General features: G+C 42.3%; 1 protein-coding gene across 7 annotated transcripts in view; it reads right to left on the reverse strand.

Moving 5' to 3' along the window:
* The window catches only part of LOC120017472 (fibroblast growth factor receptor 2-like), a 108044-nt gene that overhangs the window by 25410 nt on the left and 62765 nt on the right, over positions 1-19869 (reverse strand). For all 7 annotated transcript variants that reach the window (XM_038960236.1, XM_038960235.1, XM_038960233.1 and 4 more), the window contains 4 exons: positions 12760-12881; positions 11979-12089; positions 8815-9005; positions 7920-8042 (listed from right to left, as the gene is read on the reverse strand). In XM_038960236.1, the coding sequence (XP_038816164.1) occupies positions 7920-8042; positions 8815-9005; positions 11979-12089; positions 12760-12881 (547 nt within the window). The remainder of the gene's footprint in view (positions 1-7919; positions 8043-8814; positions 9006-11978; positions 12090-12759; positions 12882-19869) is intronic.

A 19869-nucleotide genomic window follows, 5' to 3' on the forward strand; every position in this document is an offset into this window, starting at 1 on the left:
CTTCAAGATGGGTCACTCAACCAAGACTGCTCTTCTCTGTGTTATGGAGGCTCTCCGCACGGCTAAAGCTGACTCTCTCCTCTGTTCTCATCCTCCTAGAGCTAACCGCTAGATCTAACAATCAGATCATTTTCTCCACCCTCTCAGTGGTGGAGAAGTCTATGCACACTCTTGGATTGCATCCTACCTGGCAGGCCGCTCCTACCAGGTGACGTGAAGAGGATCTGTGTTTGCACCATGTACTCTCACTACTGGTGTCCCCCAGGGCTCGGTTCTATGCCCTCTCCTCTTCTGTCTATACACCAAGTCACTTGGCTCCATCATATCCTCACATGGTCTCTCCTATCACCCCCCCCCACCCCCCCCCCCCCCCCCCCCCCCCCCCCCCCCCCCCCCCCCCCCAGATATCTCAACTTGGATGTCGGCCCACCACCTCAAGCTCAACCTTGACAAGACGGATCTGCTCCTCCTCCTGGTGAAGGCCTGTCCGCTCAAAGACCTCTCCATCAAGGCTGACAACTCCAGTGTCGCCCTCCCAGAGTGCAAAGAACCTTAGCGTGACCCTGGACAACACCCTGTCGTTCTCTACAAACATCAAAGCAGTGACCCGCTCCTGCAGGTTCATGCTCTACAACATCCGTAGAGTAGGACCAAACTTCACACAGGAAGCGGAGCAGGTCCTAATCCAGGCACTTGTCCTCTCTCGTCTGGACTTCTGCAACTCGCTGTTGGCTGGGCTCCCTGCTTGTGCCATCAAACCCCTGCAACTTATTTTCAACCTTCCCAAGTCTTCTCATGTCACCCCGCTCCTCCGCACACTCCACTGGCTTCCAGTCGAAGCTCGCATCCACTACAAGGCCATTTCGCTTACCTACGGAACAGCAAGAGTAAATGCCCATCCCTACCTTCAGGCTATGCTCAAACCCTACACCCCAACTCAAGCACTCAGTTCTGCCACCTCCGGTCTCTTGGCCCTCCCAAGCTCTACTGTCCTGGCACCCCAATGGTGGAACCAGCTTCCCCCTGAACATCTGAAACCCTACCTCCTCAAACAGTATCTTAAATAATCCTCCTCACCTCGCAAGTTATGAACTTTGTCTCTGATTCTGACCATATTTCACTATGACTTTCCTGGATACCATCTATTACAATATTATTTTGCCTTGATTGACCCGCCAGGTAATCAGCTTTCCCAGATAGGGTTAGGAGGCTCTCATAGATGGTGATGATATCCATCCTTATAGAGGAACCGTCATGATGATTAACATTATATTTGCCCCTACCTTTTTAATACACCTTCTGAAATAAGTATATTTTCTCCTAGACTTTATCATCACCATCACCCATTGTCTATGGCCCATGCTGTTGTGGGTGGTTGTTTCAACTAGGCTAGGTTCTCAGCATTATAGTATGTGTAATGAAAAAGCAGCAGGCTGTGCTATGCTCTACAGTGGGAATGGGATGAATGCTACTAGGGTTCTACTATGAAGATGACAAGCACTCTGCTCTCCATCTCTTTCAGTATCTGTCTCTCTCTCTCGGGCTGTTTGGACAAGTGGCTATGGAAGTGAAGGAACAAGAGAGGCACAGAGCCACTCTGTAAGCACTGCATTTACTGATGGTCTGGGAACCTCCAGTCTCTGCCAAGACTGAGAAGGGAGGGAGGGAAGTGTTAACTCGAAATGACACAACTGGGTTCCAGTTGAACAACATTTACTTTGGTGTTGCACGGTATACCGACACTTCGGTACTTATTAAATACTAGAACACGAATAACGGTTCGGAACTAGAAGTTTTGTTACTTTCGGTACTTCAGTCAAATCTGTCTCACGTCAGACTCGATCCATCAATCCGTATGTCTAGTAATTTGTCTGAATCTTAAGGGGGCCGTGGTAAGCTAGCCATGCTTGCACTTGCAGCTGACACAGTGCAAGCCACTTTTGAGAAGCAAGCGAGAGGAGAGAGAATGCAGACAGCATGGCTTCTTCTAAAGAAAATATCATACCTCCATGCCCGCAGCTTGTTGACAAAACTGTCTCCAGAAGCGAACTATGGAAATAATTTGCTTAAAGAGCAGATGAGGGCCAGCTCACTGAAACAACTGGGCAAACGGTGTTACAAAGCAGTGCAGTGCAAGGGAGGTTTAGTTCCAAAACAATGTAAAAAAAAATATATATATTTTTTTTTAAACGTTTTATACATGACTTTCGCATTGTAGCATTCTACTAGCAACTACATTTGAATTATTTGTAAGTGTCAATGACATGAACATATTAATACAAAAATATTTAACACCATACATTTACAAAAATGTCTAAACCTGTTTTTGCTTGTCATTATGGGGTATTGTGTGTAGATTGAGGGGGAAAAAACTATTGAATCCATTTTAGAATAAGGCTGTAATGTAACAAAATTTGGAAAAAGTCAAGGTCTAAATACTTTCCTAATGCACTATATATAATAAATGCACTTAGTCCAATTTGTCATACCCCATCAGAACCCCCAAAATATGCCTGTTCTACTCAATTGTTTCTAAACAATGGAATTTTAAACAGATACCGTTTAACCTCTGAATATGGATAACATTTAAATTTTGTATCCATAGCTCACCGATTTTTTTAATTTTAATACATTTTTTGTTGTTGTTGAGTGGTTACATTTCTCCACCTCAAATTCCTCAGCTTTTGAACAAAACAGTCGTCCCATTCTAAATCTTCATCATACTTTCATTGCGACGTAAAAGTCCCGAGTTTAAATCTTCATCATACCTCTGACTTTTTATTATTTAGCATGCGACTCTTACACCGTTTAAGCTAGAAATGCGGTTACAACTTTAAGATATGTAGACTAGCCATGACCAGTGTGATTACCTAACGTTTTTTTATATAATTTATACATTTTAATTCATACGTCTAAGCCAGGGTAGTTTAGCTATTTGATTTTGAATTGTAAGACCCCTTGAAGTATAAAAATATATATTGTATGGAGAGAAAAAAATTGGCCTTACTGCTATTAGCCCAAACAAACACATTGAATAACAGATTCACTGAGATATAAGAAAGATCAGGAAACACATTTGATGTATTTAACCCTTTTTTTGGAACAAATATCTTATTCTGATAAAGTGACAGCTGTTTTAGTAACCACAACATTTTCTGTAACTTTTTATAAACAACGGACATTTTCAACACTTCTACCATGTTGTCTAACTTGTTGGAGAGGGTACGACATCTTCATCTCCTTCTCCGCTATTCAAATCTGTTCACGGAACCAAAATATCCGCTCCGGACCAAATGAAACAGCCGTTTCAGTAACTGCATCAACACATTTTCCCCCCATCTGTTTCCAAACAACTGCCGTTTTGACCACTCCCCAAACAAGTCAGACAAAAACGGTGTATAAAATCTTTCTCTGCTTTTCAAAACTGAAAAAAATATTAGGAATAGCTTCGACCAATCAATAGATAACGCTGTTTTAGTAAAACACCAACTGATCTCTTTCTAGATGCAGTGTCAGAAGCGAGCAGATTCATTATTTACCAACAACAGCTGCTAATTCCAATAAAACGACATCAGGTTTTGAAGTTCACTTTCCTTGCTTTGTCTAACAACACTATCACGAATCTAGCAAATAAGTTTTGTGGGTCAGATTTAGGGTCATGACAATTCTTTCAACCGGTTATTGTCATGCAAAAGAATTGACCGTTAATTAACATAAACACGCACGCATTCGGAACATCTACATTGTAAAAAGTATAATAAATCCATATATTTTAGGCAGGTCTAAAGAAAGATGATATGAAGAAACTGTATTTCAGAAGAACAGAATGCGTTGGCCTACTGTATGTTATCTGTCTATGCGCCATGGCATAAGCTGTAGGCTTGTTCATTTAGCAGACAAGATATGCTTAAGTCCAATGCCATTAATTTACATTGCATGATTTTATAGTGAGAAGAATATAATTGAACTTGAAGCTGAATAAAATAGAAAGGATATTTTTTACATTCTGGAGTGAGTGGGCATATGAAGTGGCTATGTTGAGTGTAAAAGTGATCATTTGAAATAGGTCCTATACGCTAGATTTAGAGTCACTTGGCAACTTTGGTTGCGAATAACACAAACCTTAATGTCTTTTAGAAATCAAAACATATATGGGCTGCATGATGCGACCATAGGCTATTGATGATTTGAGAAAGTCGCAAAAAGTTGTGCACTCTGTTCCTTGCCTCAGGTTGCACACGCTGTTCTCTCATCAAGTGATCATATTTTCTCCATCAGACTTCTGTTTCGATTTAGAATGGCCCATTATCAAATGGGCAGAGGGAAAAAGCCATGTCATCCGTGTGCACTCGAATAGTGACTGGAGGCCTCTTTTCAATCATGCGGGTAGGCTACTCTGGTTATTTCACTCCATGCATCAACCACTGTTTGAGGAGCATGCAGCCTCTCGCTGCGCAACAAGTGACGTTACGCCCAAACTCTATATGCCATGGGCTCTCCAACCCTGTTCCTGCAGCTACCCGGTCCTTAATTTGGGAAACTAAGTGAAATCTGTTAGGGATTTTTTTAAATTAATTATTATTTTTTTGAACCTTTATCTATCTAGGCAAGTCAATGAAGAAAAAATATTTATAATGACTGCCTACCGCGGCCAAACCCGGACGACGCTGGGCCAATTGTGCGCCGCCCTATGGGACTCCCAATCATGGCCGGATGTGATGCAGCTTGGATCAACATCCAAGTAAAGATGTTTTCACAACAAAACATATTTAACTGTTGACAGCCCCATCACTGTGCGCTCAGGAAAGGAATGGAGGAAAGAGAGGAGATGGAAATGTTGGTGAGATATTCTGTAGCTAAAGGTAATGTGTCAAATAAACATGTAGGCTAGCACTGTAAACTGCCCTGCACACTCAATGAACCAACAGCATCACCTAGGCCTATATGTTCTCTCCCAGACTCATGGATATTAAGTTTGGAGCATAGCATAAGGTAACCAGTCCATCCAGTATGCATAATAATACAGTTCACACTCAAATGCGATTACTAGAATTAATAAAACCAATTATGAACCAAAGACTCCTTAAATCAGTTTTTTTTTCTGCTGTGTGTAACATGTGGTAGGTTATGTATTGTATAACAGCACAATCATTTTAATTCAGGGTATTTTTGGGGCTTGGGCTATAATATGTGTATGGGTGTTGAATGAATCACCTTAGAAAGCGCTGTCCATTTCGATGTTAAGCTTTGAAACAACATCCACAAAGACCATGTTATCCACTCAGTTTCGACCTGTTGTTGAACTTCTTTCATCAAATTGATAAATCACCGTGAGGCGAGTCAACAAAAAAAAGCAAGATCGCTGCAACTCCCCAACGGGCTCGGGAGGCGAAGGTCGAGTCATGCGTCCTCCGAAACATGAACCGCCAAATCGTGCTTCTTAACACCCGCCTGCTTAACCCGGAAGCCAGCCGCACCAATGTGTCGGAGTAAACACCGTTCACCTGACGATCGAGGTCAGCCTGCAGGCGCCCGGCCCGCCACAAGGAGTCGCTAGAGAGCGATGAACCAAGTAAAGCCCTTCCGGCCAAACCCTCCCCAAACTCGGACGATGCTGGGCCAATTGTGCGCCGACCTATAGAACTCCCGATCATGGCCGGTTTTGATACAGCCCGAGATCGAACCCAGGTCTGTAGTGACGCTTCTAGCACTGCATAGCAGTGCCTTAAACCGTTGCGCCACTAGGGAGGCACGATAAGTATTTTGTGATTTCCGATTGCATTGAAGTCAGAGTGGTTAGAGAGACAAGAGCCCTGTGTGACCTGATGGTCGTTAGCCATGTCCAGAGTGCGGTCACGTGGAATTTGACTGCGGTCATGACTCATGACTGCCGATGTGGCGGTAATAAGGTCACCGCAACAGCCCTAGTTAAAGTGCAGTATTTATTTAGTTTAAATGCCCAAATGTACTGTATTTGTTAGCATGTTTTTTACACTGGCTTTAGCCATAGAGGGAGCAGGCCAGCCAAGGCAACTGTTGCGTAGCAACAACTACTGACCACAAACCCACAACTACTGATCACAACCACACAATTACTTACTACAACTACTGGCCACAACCACTGGTCACAACCACACAACTACTGACCACAACACAACTCCTGACCACAATCACACAACTACTGACCACAACTACAGAACCACACAACTACTGACCACAATCAGGTGCGGCAGGTAGCCTAGTGGTTAAAGCGTTGGGCCAGTAACTGAAAGGCTGCTGGATCTAATCCCTGAGCTTACAAGGTAAACATCTGTCGTTTTGCCCCTGAACAAGGCAGTTAACCCACTGTTCCCTGGTAGGCCGTCATTGTAAATAAGAATTTGTTCTTAACTGACTTGCCTAGTTAAATAAATAATAAAACAGACAACTACTGAACAACACAACCAATGACCAACCACACAAATACTGACCAGTTTAAGAAGACTTGGGCTGTCCCTGACAACAAAAAAATCTTGGTCGACCTAAAGTCGTTTGTTCTTTAGACCAATCAATTGGTCAAATTATTTAAAAGTGTATTTTATTCATATATAGACACACCCTAAGTGCATTGTGCCATCATTGTAAATAAGAATGTGTTCTTAATTGACTTGCCTAGTTAAATAAAGGTTAAAAAAATTACAACATTTGGGAGGAGCATGGCGATGTGGTACAGAGCCTCTGCATGCCTCTGGAGGCCGTGTAATTGCGTCACACCCGCCATATGTAGTCTCTGACCACATTTTCGGATCAAGCATAAATTGGCTTTTAGCCTAGGCCTCCGCAATGGATTTGTTTACTGAGATGGGCGCAAATAGATATATATATATATATATATATATATATATAGTATATATATTTTCTACTGCTCAACTAAAACATTCTTGGTCGACCAACAGCCTAACGACCAAACAATAGACCGGCTGACTAATTAGGGTCAGAATACATTAGCATATATTAGCATAACATCACCAAAGCCACTTTCTCATGTTCAGGCTATCCTAAATAAAAAATATTTTAACATTTTAGGAGCTGTACTAATATACATTTGCATTGAATAACTCCCCAACATTAACTATTGAACCGTTCAAGCTAGAGGCACCAAACCAACTCTCACATGTTCAAGCTATCCTAACTTCAAATTCTTTCACTTTTATGAACTATAATTATATACATTTGCATAAAAAAATACAATTAAAACAATTTCAATCCCACTTTACAACACAACAAAATGTGGAAAAAGTCAAGGGGTGTGAATATTTCCTGAAGGCACTTTAGCAAAATAAATGAGATAGATTTTGTTTGTGTACTGCCATATGTTAGTAACATAGCTATGTTTGTCACTGGCATGGGCTAGTAAATATCCTAAACCGAGCTAAAACCGGGGAGAGGGAAGAGAGAATTCCATTTCTGTTTCATCTGCTGCTTGCTTGCTAATGTTCACTCATATGTATTTCCACATACATATGAGTGTTGTGACTATTGTAGTAAAATCCTCACAGTTGTTGTTTATAGTGTGAAGTGCCATTTACAGCTTACTTTGTACAGTAGGCTACAGGCAATACATGTATGTTCCTCCACCGTGTGAGTCATAGAAATTACAATCTTGTGTTCGGGGCTTTCTGGCAATCTTTGTGGATTTTATATGCAGGGAGCATACATTGTACAATTGTAAACTAACAAATAATTTTGAACATTAGAACCCATGTACAGTATATTAGTTCATATACAGCACCAACTACATACATATCTGTTACGGACCATTATCGACTACCTGGACTTTTAACTGAATGTAAATGGAATTGACCCCAAACTCTGTCACATACACCCCCTCACAACACTAACTTACACACAGCATAGCATGTGCCCCCCCAAATACTCACGTTAGTTGTCTTTTTATAGTAATCAATGTTGTGGACATCCCTGGCCAGGCCAAAGTCTGCAATCTTCATAAAGTTGCTCTCTGTGACCAGGACGTTCCTTGCTGCTAGATCTCTATGTATACACTGGATGGAGAGAAGGAGATAAAATAGGAGTAGGGGAGAAAAGATAAGTGGCAATTGTGAAAGGGCAGGGGTGGATGGAGAGAAGGAGAGAAAAGCAGAAGAGGGGGAAGAAGAGGAAAACCAGTGGAAAGATTGGGGAAAGGAGAAAAGAACATGATACCGTTACTTCATTGTGCAAATAAATACATATACAAATACTAAAATACAAACAAGCTATGCTAATAAATGCTTTTATACGTGTAATAACCCAAAAACACACATTCAACTAAACACATGCTACCTAATATACCATGACGACATTGCACATGCATGAGAAACAAGGCTGAATCTGAAAACTATTTCTGACATACTTTGTCATACATGGTAGAAGTTGTTCATGTGTGTCTCTGTGCATGACTGCGTGCCAGAGTGTGTGTGTGTGTCTTAACATACTGTGTGATTGTATGCTCTAGCCTCTGACAGATTCCTCTTGTGAGAGGGAGCGTGATGGAGTGTTCGGCTAATGTGCCCATTCCCCGTTGTGAAAAATATGTTCTTCAGTTGTCTGCACAGAAAGGCTTTGTGTGATAGCTGGAGACAATGCTGGGATTTGGACAGTGGGCTAGAGACGTGTTTAAAGGAGACAATATTCCCACAATGATAAACACACACTTTTTACACAACCACCCTGGCTAAAGCCCTATCACAAGGGCCCAGTGCAATGTCATGGAAGTTTGTCTACCAAGCAGAATGGTGAGAATGAACATGGTGTGTTTGTGTATGGTGTGTGCACCTTCTGCGAGGCCAGATATTCCATGCCCCGTGCCACCTGGTAGGTACAGGAGACCAGGTCCTTGAAGGCGAGCTGTTCATCTGAGCAGCGGTTAATATCGTAGGAGTACTCCATGCCAGGGGGCCTGCGGGCACGTAGGTTCTCCCTCAGGTTCCCTTTCGAGGCATACTCCACTATCACATACAGAGGGCCTGACACACACACACACACACACACACACACACACACACACACACACACACTCATTTAGGACTCAACCACACTGACTGACCACTGCTTTCCAAAGTGGGGCAGAGAGAAGTAACCGAGTCAAGCAGGGATTTTGGGCATCAGGATTTAAATGTTGACTGAAACAATTTGTGGAGGACAGTGGCAAACATGGACTAATGACAAATATATGGGAGGGTAGAGTTATTTGATAAAATACTCCTTTAAATTCAGTTCTGTTGAACACTATATTCATAGTAGATGTGTGGGAGAGAACTTGGCAACTCTACTCGAGCAATACATTTCGGTGTGCGAGCATGCGCGTGCTTTCTTGTTTCTCATTTCACCACAATGGAACCAAAGGACGTATTTGGGTGTTTTGGGAGCATTGTTCATGTTTATTAATGGCCACCAAATGATTTGATATTGAGATAGAAACGGCTGCATTGGACCATTAAAGGAGTAGTTCACTTCCTTATTGTAGGTGATGCAGGTCTTAAGATGTCGTACACATGAAACGGTGTAATTCCAAACTTTATCCACAGCGTTATATTCCATTTTGTTGGACTCAAGCGATACATTTTCTTGTGAGAGCATGTACGTGCTTTCTCGTTCCAATTGTGGTGATATGAGAAACCGCAGAACGAGGAAGTCTATTGCGGGTGGGGTAAGTTTTTCAAAACCAACTGAAATCGTCCCCCAAAAAGTCTGGAACCTTCTATAACATGCCATTTACATCAAAAAAGTGAACCAGTCCTTTAAAGGGATAATCCACCCCAGAAATAAAATCATGAAACTTATGATTTGGTGAAAGCCTATGTTCTATCAGTGGGTAAAATAACAACTTCCCCCATGGATTAACTTCACTAGGGTAGGGGGCAAACATCGTTTGACATGTTTCTACAAACTTTTATTGTACTTTTTTGATTTTTCGTTTTTCGAGGTTTTTGGACATAAAGATGGACATTATCGAACAAAACGAACATTTATTGATTAACATGGGGTCTTCGGAGTGCAACCATATGAAGATCATCAAAGGTAAGTGTTATATTGTATCGCTATTTCTGACTTTTGTTACTCCTCTTCTTGGCTGCTAACTGTTTGTAATGATTTGTCTGCTGAGCGCTGTTCTCAGATAATCGCATGGTTTGCTTTCGCCGTAAAGCCTTTTTGAAATCTGACACAGCGTTCGGATTAACAAGAAGTGTATCTTTAAGCTGGTGTATAACATTTGTATCTTTTATGTATGTTTATTATGAGAATTTCTGTTTTGTTGAGTTTCACGCTCTGCAATTTCACCGGCTGTTGTTTGAGACAATGTTTTACTGAACAAAACGCGCTAACAAAACGGAGGTTTTTTGATATAAAGAGGGACTTGATCGAACAAAACAAACATTTATTAAGTAAATGGGAGTGTTGTGAGTGCAAACATATGAAGATCATCAAAGGTAAGTGATTAATTGTATCACTTACTGACATGTGTATCTCCTCTACTTGGCTTGTTACTGTTTGTAATGATTTGTCTGCTGGGCGCTGTTCTCAGATAATCGCATGGTATGCTTTCGCCATAAAGGATTAATAATTTGTTTATCTTTAAACCCATGTATAACACTTGTATGTTTCATGAATTTTTATAATGAGTATTTCTGTTTTTGAATTTGGCGCTCTACAATTTCACTGGATGTTGGCCAGGTGGGACGCTAGCGTCCCACACGCCCTTGTGCGGTTAACTTCTAAGTGGTCTGTCTGTGAAATCAGGAAATCGTGTAGGAACGCGTCATAGCTACATGGTTCTTGTCAGTGGAGATAGGGATAACACACTATCACATTTCATAATACTTTTTAAAACATTATCTGCAGTCCAGATTGCCAAATCAGCCAATAGACGGTAAGGGCATACTTGTCTAGAACACGTCCATCTGTTTATCATCAAAGCAAAGTATATATTTCACTTATATGTGCTCAATCTAAACAGTGTACCTAATTATTCAACTCAGTTTCTCCTTAAAGTTCCATCTTGCAATGCACCCTGTGTGTTTTGTGGGAAATGCGGGAAAGGGCCATTGTTGACATAGCAACGTACTCTGCACTCGCTCTGGCGCAGAGACAAACTGAAAGTTGAACTCGGTGAGAGACTCCTACCCTTACAAAAATGTACCATGGTAGTACAATGGGAAAAATAGAAATAGCATGGTACTATAATGTTTTTTTGGTCACTACCATGGCAGGAAAATACAATGGTATTTTGCTGCCATGGTAGTGAACCAAAAAACATTATAGTATCATGCTATTTTATTCATTGTATATCATGGTATTTGCACCAATACCATTGTATTTTCCTGCCATGGTAGTGACCACAAAAACATTCTATATTTTTCATTTCATTTTTTTCATGAAATAAAATACCAATGTTTTGTACTAGCAGCATGTAGTGAAACATGAAAGCATGGTAGTTGTTTACAATGTATTATGATGGTCTGTGTCCCAACGTTTTTCAGGTAAAGCGACCAAAAACATAGTAATTTATGGTACTCACAAAATGCAACATTGACTACTCACTCTGCAATGGCAAAGCGTAGGCCTAGTACCCTCTTAAACCCCTTTAGCTCATAGTGAAAAACCACAACACATATGGTCTGGTAGTTTTGTTAATGCCATTTTACAGCTAGTTAGCTCCTTCACATGGTGATATTGACTTTGGTATTATTGTGTGTAGCTATGTTTGCTAGCTAGCTAGCAAAGCCAGCCGGCCCAGAGAGAGCATTGCATTGTGGGTTTTGTAGTCGACTTGAGCTGGAACAGATTTACACAATGATTTTCACATTTTTGCTAACAACGTTGTTATAACGACAAAAGGAAAGATTAGTTCTCTAAAAATATTGTTTTCGCACTGTTAATCATAGGAATTTGTGGTTTGGGGTGGATTGTCCCTTTAAGGCAAAGCCCCTCATACTCACCGTCTTGTGTACAGGCCCCTAGTAGGTTGATGATGTTCTTGTGTTTCCCAATCATCTTCATCATCTCCATCTCTGACACAAGGTCAGACAGGTCTTTCTCTGTAGCATCGTCTGGAGGGGGAAACAAGGCATCACACACTACCCGCATCTCTTTCCCCATAACCCAGGACGCCCCAGCCCCTGTCTGTCCTACAGTCCAAGCAGACAAGCTTAATCTGTGCCGTTATTAAGCATGCTTCACTGACAGTGGTGGTCTGGATTACATTATAGCAGTATGACCACTAAACACAGGCCTCTATTCTTTCAGCAGCCAGGGAATTAAAAGACATTCAGTCAATCTGAAGTTATTATCTCCAGCAGCACATGAGTCTCTGTTTTCATGGGTCTGCTCGAGGCGACCGGTCAGTCAGACACAATGGCATCGGATTTATTCCGCTGTCAGCATCATTACCTGGGCCCCCAAGCCCCACCTCGACAACCCCTACATACAGGTACACACACGTATGCACATATAGCCAGTGTATGTAGTGTACATAAGACATAAATAAGCAAACACACCCACGTACACACCCCAACCCAGAGCTGGTGGCGGTGGCCCATATTTGAAATGGGTCAGAGGCTCAGCCCAGGGCTTACAGCTAGCAGGGCAGTATGTCACAGGGCTAGGGTTACACTGTGGAAATACTGAGATCGTGAGATCCCGCAGCCTACTGTGGGAGGGACAATCACGCACACACATGCACACATACACGTACAAACTGAGGGAAACACTCACACGTACCTTTCAGCATCTTCACGGCCACTGTGATTGCCTCCTTCGGCTTGTCCTTATCGATGCCTAACGCTTCAGCCATCACCACCTGGCCAAAGCAGCCCTCGCCCAGCGGCTTGCCCAGAGTCAACCTGTAGAGGAGAAAAAGGGAAACGTTAGAGAAACAGTTCATATTCAAACACCTGAGTCCTATTCATTAGGGCACACTCGCTGTTTAAGTCTGTTATCTTCTGTTTGGTGCCTATTAAATACATCCATAGCCAAATCAAAATAGATGCACAGACTAAAACAGTTTAGTGCCTTTATGCGCAACAGTTAGCAACCGGAACACAAACACCTATTGAAAACCCACTTAACTCTCTTATCTCTCTCTGTAGGACACATACTTAAACAGATTTGTAAAGGAGCGAAAAAAAGAGAGCGACAGAGAGAGAACAAGAGAGCGAGATTGAGAAAGCAATTGCAAGGGAGAGATAAAGAGAACGAGGAAGAGAGGTAAACAGAGCGAACAGGCACTAGGCCAGTGTTTTCCACGCTCCTCTCTCTCTCTCTCTGCCACTTCCTCTCCATTTCAATCAGATTGTGTGAGTGCTTAATTGGCTCGATGTGGTGGCAGAGGACTGTGCCAGGGCGGTAGGGACATTGAGTTTACCACATCAGTCACCGGCTTCATTAATAAGTGCATCGATGACCTCATCTCCATAGTGACCGTACGTATCCCAACCAGAAGCCATGGATTACTCGCAACATCTGTACTGAGCTAAAGGCTAGAGCTGCCGCTTTCAAGGCGGAACATTAATCCGGACGTCTATGTGAAATCCCACTACGACCTCTGACGAAACATCAAACAGGCAAAGCATCAATACTAGACTAAGAACGAATCCTACTACGCCGGTTCTGACACTCGACGGATGTGGTACGGCTTGCAAACTATCACGGATCACAAAGGGAAACCCAGCGGCGAGCTGCCCAGCGACGCGAGCCTACCAGACTAGCTAAATGCCTTCTATTGAGTTTATTTACATTTTTTACAGGGACAGTGCATATTTATGTTTCAGTAAAAGTGCTGGTTTTAGCCAGTCAGCTAATTTTCAACCCCAGTCCCTGGGCAGGTTATTAAAAACAATTACAATAACAATCTAGACAATCAGCGGTTAACACATGCAAAGCAACATAGGACAAGCAACACGTAGCATGCAGAAAGAGCAATAGCACAAAAAGCAACAAAACAAAATACATAAAAGCAACAAAGTGTTTCCACACCTCACAAGCTATACTCGCTTCGAGGTAAGCAATACTGAACCATGCATGAGAGCACCAGCTGCTCCGGATGACAATGTGATCTCGCTTTCCGATGTAAGACCTTTAAACAGGTTAACAATCACAAGGCCGCGGAACCAGACATAATACCAGGATGGGTACTCAGAGCATGCGCTGACCTGCTGGCAGGTGTCTTCACTGACATGTTCAATCTCTCTGAACCAGTTGGTAATACCAACTTGTTTCATGCATACCACCATAGTCCATGTGCCCAAGAATGCAAAGGTAACCTGCATAAATGACTATCGCCACGTAGCACTCACATCTATAGCCAAGAAATTCTTTGAAAGACTGCTCATGGCTCACATCAACACCATCCTCCCAGACACCCACTCCAATTCGCATACCACCCCAACAGATCCACAGATGACACAATCTCTATTTCACTCCACACTGCCCTCTCCCACCTGGACAAAAGGAATACCTATGTGAGAATGCTGTTAATTGACTACAGCTAATTCAACACCATAGTCCCCTCCAAACTCATCACCAAGCTCAGGTTCCTGGGACCGAACACCTCCCTCTGCAACTGAATCCTGGACTTCCTGACAGGCCTCCCCAGGTGGTGAGGGTAGGCAACAACCTATCCGACATGCTCACCATCAACACGGGGGCCCCTCAGGGGTGGGTGCTTAGCCCCTTCCTCTACTCCCTGTTCACCCATGACTGCGTTGCCACGCATGACTCCAACACCATCAAGTTTTCTGACGATTTTACGGTGGTAGGACTGATCACCGACGACAATGAGGCAGCCTATAGGTAGGAGGTCAGAGACCTGACAGTGTGCCAGGACAACAATCTCTCCCTCAATGTCAGCAAGACAAAGGAGCTAATCGTGGACTACAGGAAAAGAGGTGGAACCACGCCCCCATCCACATCGATGGGGCTGTAGTGGAGCGGATCGAGAGCTTCAAGTTCCTCGGTGTCCACATCAATAAGGAATTAACATGTTTCACACTAGGGCTGTGACAATCATGGAATTACAGGTGTCGGTGACTGGCTTGGCATATGACACAGTCGTTGACATAACTGACAGCCAACAGGGGGCACACAACATTAGTGCATATAGACAATGGAAAAACATTAGCGAATATAGGCCTAACTGTCTTGCTCATAGACTCAAGTTTGGGGAAGAAGATTTACCATAAAAAATATAAAGCATTCCATGCATCATCACATTTGCAGGCTTATGTAAGATATCACATTAGAAATAGTCGGCTGAGTAAATTGGATAGTCATAATTTAGGCTAATAACTCAATCGCGAAAAATTCAATCAACAATCAATACTGTTCGCTCAATTAAGTTGAGAATTTTGATAACTAAAACACTAGTCTTTTCATTGTCTTCTCCTTACATCAATAGCCAATTGCTATGTTTTCCCGCGATTGTATTTTGAAATATTGCGATATGCCTGGCTGTGATACACTGACATTCGCAACTTAACAATCATCTATTTGGTAGCCTATTTGATTTAAAACAATCCACAGCTTTTTAAGAAGCTAAGGATCCTCTGATCCTCCAAATAATGGTTTCTTGTGTAGTACCCTATTTTAAATGATTTTATATACAGTTGAAGTCGGAAGTTTACATACACTTAGGTTGGAGTCATTAAAACTCGTTTTTCAACCACTCCACAAATTTCTTGTTAACGGACTACAGTTTTGGCAAGTCGGTTAGGACATCTACTTTGTGCATGACACAAGTAGTTTACCCAACAATTTTTTACAGACAGATTATTTCACTTATAATTCACTGTATCACAATACCAGGTGGTCAGAAGTTTACATACACTAAGTTGACTGTGCCTTTAAACAGCTTGGAAAATTCCAGAAAATGATGTCATGGATTTAGAAGCTTCTGATAGGCTAATTGACATCATTTGAGTCAATTGGAGGTGTACCTTTGGATGTATTTCAAGGCCTACCTTCAAACTCAGTGCCTCTTTGCTTGACATCATGGGAAATCAAAAGAAATCAGCCAAGACCTCAGAAAAAAATTGTAGACCTCCACAAGTCTGCTTCATCCTTGGGAGCAATTTCCAAATGCCTGAAGGTACCACGTTCATCTGTACAAACAATAGTACCCAACATTAACCACCATGGGACCATGCAGCCATCATACCGCTCAGGAAGGAGACGCGTTCTGTCTCCTAGAGATGCAAATCAATCCCAGAACAACAGCAAAGGATCTTGTGAAGATGCTGGAGGAAATAGGTACAAAACTATCTATATCTACAGTAAAAACGAGTCCTATATCGACATAACCGGAAAGGCCGCTCAGAAAAGAAGAAGCCACTGTCAGGACCCGGTGTGAGAAACAGTCACTAATAGTCGGCAGAACCCAGAAGATGAGGCAGACACAGCAGTACTAGAGACGGTGGTTTAATAAAGGAAAAAGATCTTCAGGCAAGAAATATAAATCCACAACGTCAAAAGTAATGCCAAGAGAAAAAATGAGTATCCTCCAAGATACAATGAAAATCCACAAAGTGGTAAGAACAGCAGGGAAAAACAAACCTTAAAAAGAATAATCAAAAATAAACAAGAACAAAACCAGAGTACCTCAGGAAAATCCAACTAGAGAAATAAATGTTCACAGCATGGCTGGGGCTGGGTGCTAACATACAAACACAGAGCAAAGAACTGAGGAACACTAAGGGTTTAAATACCTACAAGGAAATGAGGCACAGGTGCAATTAATAACTATAACAAGGGAAAAACAAAAGGTTAAAAAAGGCGCAATGGGGGCATCTAGTGACCAAAACAATCCTGGCCAAATCCTGACAGCCACTGCTCCAAAACCGCCATAAAAAAGCCAGACCACAGTTTGCAATTGCACATGTGGATAAAGATCGTACTTTTGAGAAATGTCCTCTGGTCTGATGAAACAAAAATATAACTGTTTGGTCATAATGACCATCGTTATGTTTGGAGGAAAAAGGGGGAGGCTTGCAAGCCGAAGAACACCATCCCAACCGTGAAGCACGGAGGCGGAAGCATCATGTTGTGGGCGTGCTTTGCTGCAGGAGGGACTGGTGCACTTAGATGAAAATAGATGGCATCATGAGGAATGAAAATTATATGGGTATATTGAAGCAACATCTCAAGACATCAGTCAGGAAGTTAAAGCTTGGTCGCAAATGGGTCTTCCAAATGGACAATGACCCCAAGCATACTTCCAAAGTTGTGGCAAAATGGCTTAAGGACAACAAAGTCAAGGTATTGGAGAGGCCATCACAAAGGCCTGACCCCAATCCTATAGAAGATTTGTGGGCAGAACTGAAAAAGTGTGTGCGAGCAAGGAGGCTTACAAACCTGACTCAGTTACACCAGCTCTGTCAGGAGGAATATGCCAAAATTCACCCAACTTATTGTGGGAAGCTTGTGGAAGGCTACCCGAAATGTTTGACCCAAGTTAAACAATTTAAAGGTAATGCTACCAAATACTAATTGAGTGTATGTAAACTTCAGATGAAAGAAATAAAAGCTGAAATAATTCATTCTCTCTACTATTATTCTGACATTTCAAATTCTTAAAATTTAGTGGGGATCCTAACTGACCTAAAACGGGGAATTTTTACATGGATTAAATGTCAGGAATTGTGAAAAACTGAGTTTAAATGTATTTGGCTGAGGTGTATGTAAACTTCCGACTTGTATTTCTGTACAGACAGGAGTAGGCTAATTAGGCGTAATAATTTTGGCAATTTCATTCAACTTACAAGCTTTAAAGCCTATGGGACTCTTTCTGTTGGATTATTAAATGAATTGTCAGACACACAATCTATTTTAAGAAGAGCAATTTATTTATTTAACATAAAGCAATAAAAACATGCATTGTATTAAAGTCCACACAGCAAACGATTTTGAAGGCTAGTGCTTCTACAATAAATTACCACTAACAGCAGAAACATATAGGACAGAGCAAAAATGAACAGTAGATCTATAAGGCCTATAATAAAAACAAAAATAATTAAATTTAAAATAAAAAATATTGCTATTTTGATGCAGTGCTCGTGGCTTAAATACACATGTATCTGCGTGCCAGTTTCGACATCAATGTATCGGTGTTCATGGTCAGGCTTTTCCTGCAGGTAGCGAGTCAGTTTGGTGTCTGCATGGACTCTGAGGGGTACAGGGGCAGTGGTTTGGGCCCTTCACTTTTGGAGAAGATCCCCTAAATTCCTTTTCTTGGCAGGCGGTGGAGCATTCGCTCCATCGTTCGAGTCATCATTTTCCCCAGTCGCAGTAAACGGTTTTGAAGGTTATTTATTTTCATGATGGTCTTCATCCAAAACCGTCAATGTCCTGGATATCCAATTACCATCACAGCCCTAGTCCACACACACCCACACAGGTATGAAGAGGGCACATCAACGCCTCTTCCCCCTCAGGAGCCTGAACAGATTTGGCATGGGCCCTCAGATCCTCAAAAGGTTCTATTGCTGCATCATTGAGAGCAGCTTGACTGGCTGCATCACCAGAAAGGATGGACCTCATCCAGGACTTCTACAACAGGCGGTTTCAGAGGAAGCTAAAAAAATTGTCAGACTCCAGCCACCCAAGCCATAGACTGTTCTCTCTGCTATCCCACGGCAAGCGTTACCAGTGCACCAAGTCTGGAACCAACAGGACCCTCAACAGCTTCTACCCCCAAGCCATAAGACTGTTAAATAGCTAATCAAATGGCTACCCGGAGTACCTGCATTGACCATTTCTTGCACTAACTCTCTTGCGCTGACTATGCACACACACTGCACTCTACCCACACTTACTTACACTGCCATCCCAATACACACACACTACATACGCCCACACACACTACACACTACACACTACACACTACACACTACACACACTGCTACTACTGTCCATTATCTATCCTGATGCCTAGTCAAATCAAAGTTTATTTGTCACATGCGCCGAATACAACAGGTGTAGTAGACCTTACAGTGAAATGCTTACTTACAGGCTCTAACCAACAGTGCAATTTCTAAGTTAAAAAAAAGGGATTAGGTGAACAATATATAAGTAAAGAAATACAAACAACAAATAAAACAACAGTAAAAAAAGACAGTGAAAAATAACAGTAGCGAGGCTATAACAGTAGCGAGGCTATAACAGTAGCGAGGCTATATACAGGCACCGGTTAGTGGAGCTGATTGAGGTAGTATGTACATGTAGGTATGGTAAAACTGACTATGCATATATGATAAATAGAGAGTAGCAGTAGCGTAAAAAGAGGGGTTGGCGGTGGTGGGTGGCGGGACACAATGCAGATAGTCCGGGTAGCCAAAGTGCGGGTGCACCGGTTGGTTGGGCTAATTGAGGTAGTATGTACATGAATATATAGTTAAAGTGACTATGCATATATGATAAACAGAGAGTAGCAGCAGCGTAAAACAGGGGTTGGGGGGTGGGCACACAATGCACATTTTCCATTTGATTACCTGTTCAGGAGTCTTATGGCTTGGGGGTAAAAACTGTTGAGAAGCCTTTTGGTCCTAGACTTGGCACTCCGGTACCGCTTGCCATGCGGTAGTAGAGAGAACAGTCTATGACTGAGGTGGCTGGGATCTGGTGTAGAGGTCCTGGATGGCAGGCAGCTTAGCCCCAGTGATGTACTGGGCCGTACGCACTACCCTCTGTAGTGCCTTGCTGTCGGAGGCAGAGCAGTTGCCATACCAGGCAGTGATGCAACCAGTCAGGATGATCTCGATGGTGCAGCTGTAGAACCTTTTGAGGATCTGAGAACCCAAGCCAAATCTTTTTAGTTTCCTGAGGGGGAATAGGTTTTGT

Source organism: Salvelinus namaycush, chromosome 22 (assembly GCF_016432855.1).
Source record: "Salvelinus namaycush isolate Seneca chromosome 22, SaNama_1.0, whole genome shotgun sequence".
Taxonomy (NCBI): Eukaryota; Metazoa; Chordata; class Actinopteri; order Salmoniformes; family Salmonidae; genus Salvelinus; species Salvelinus namaycush.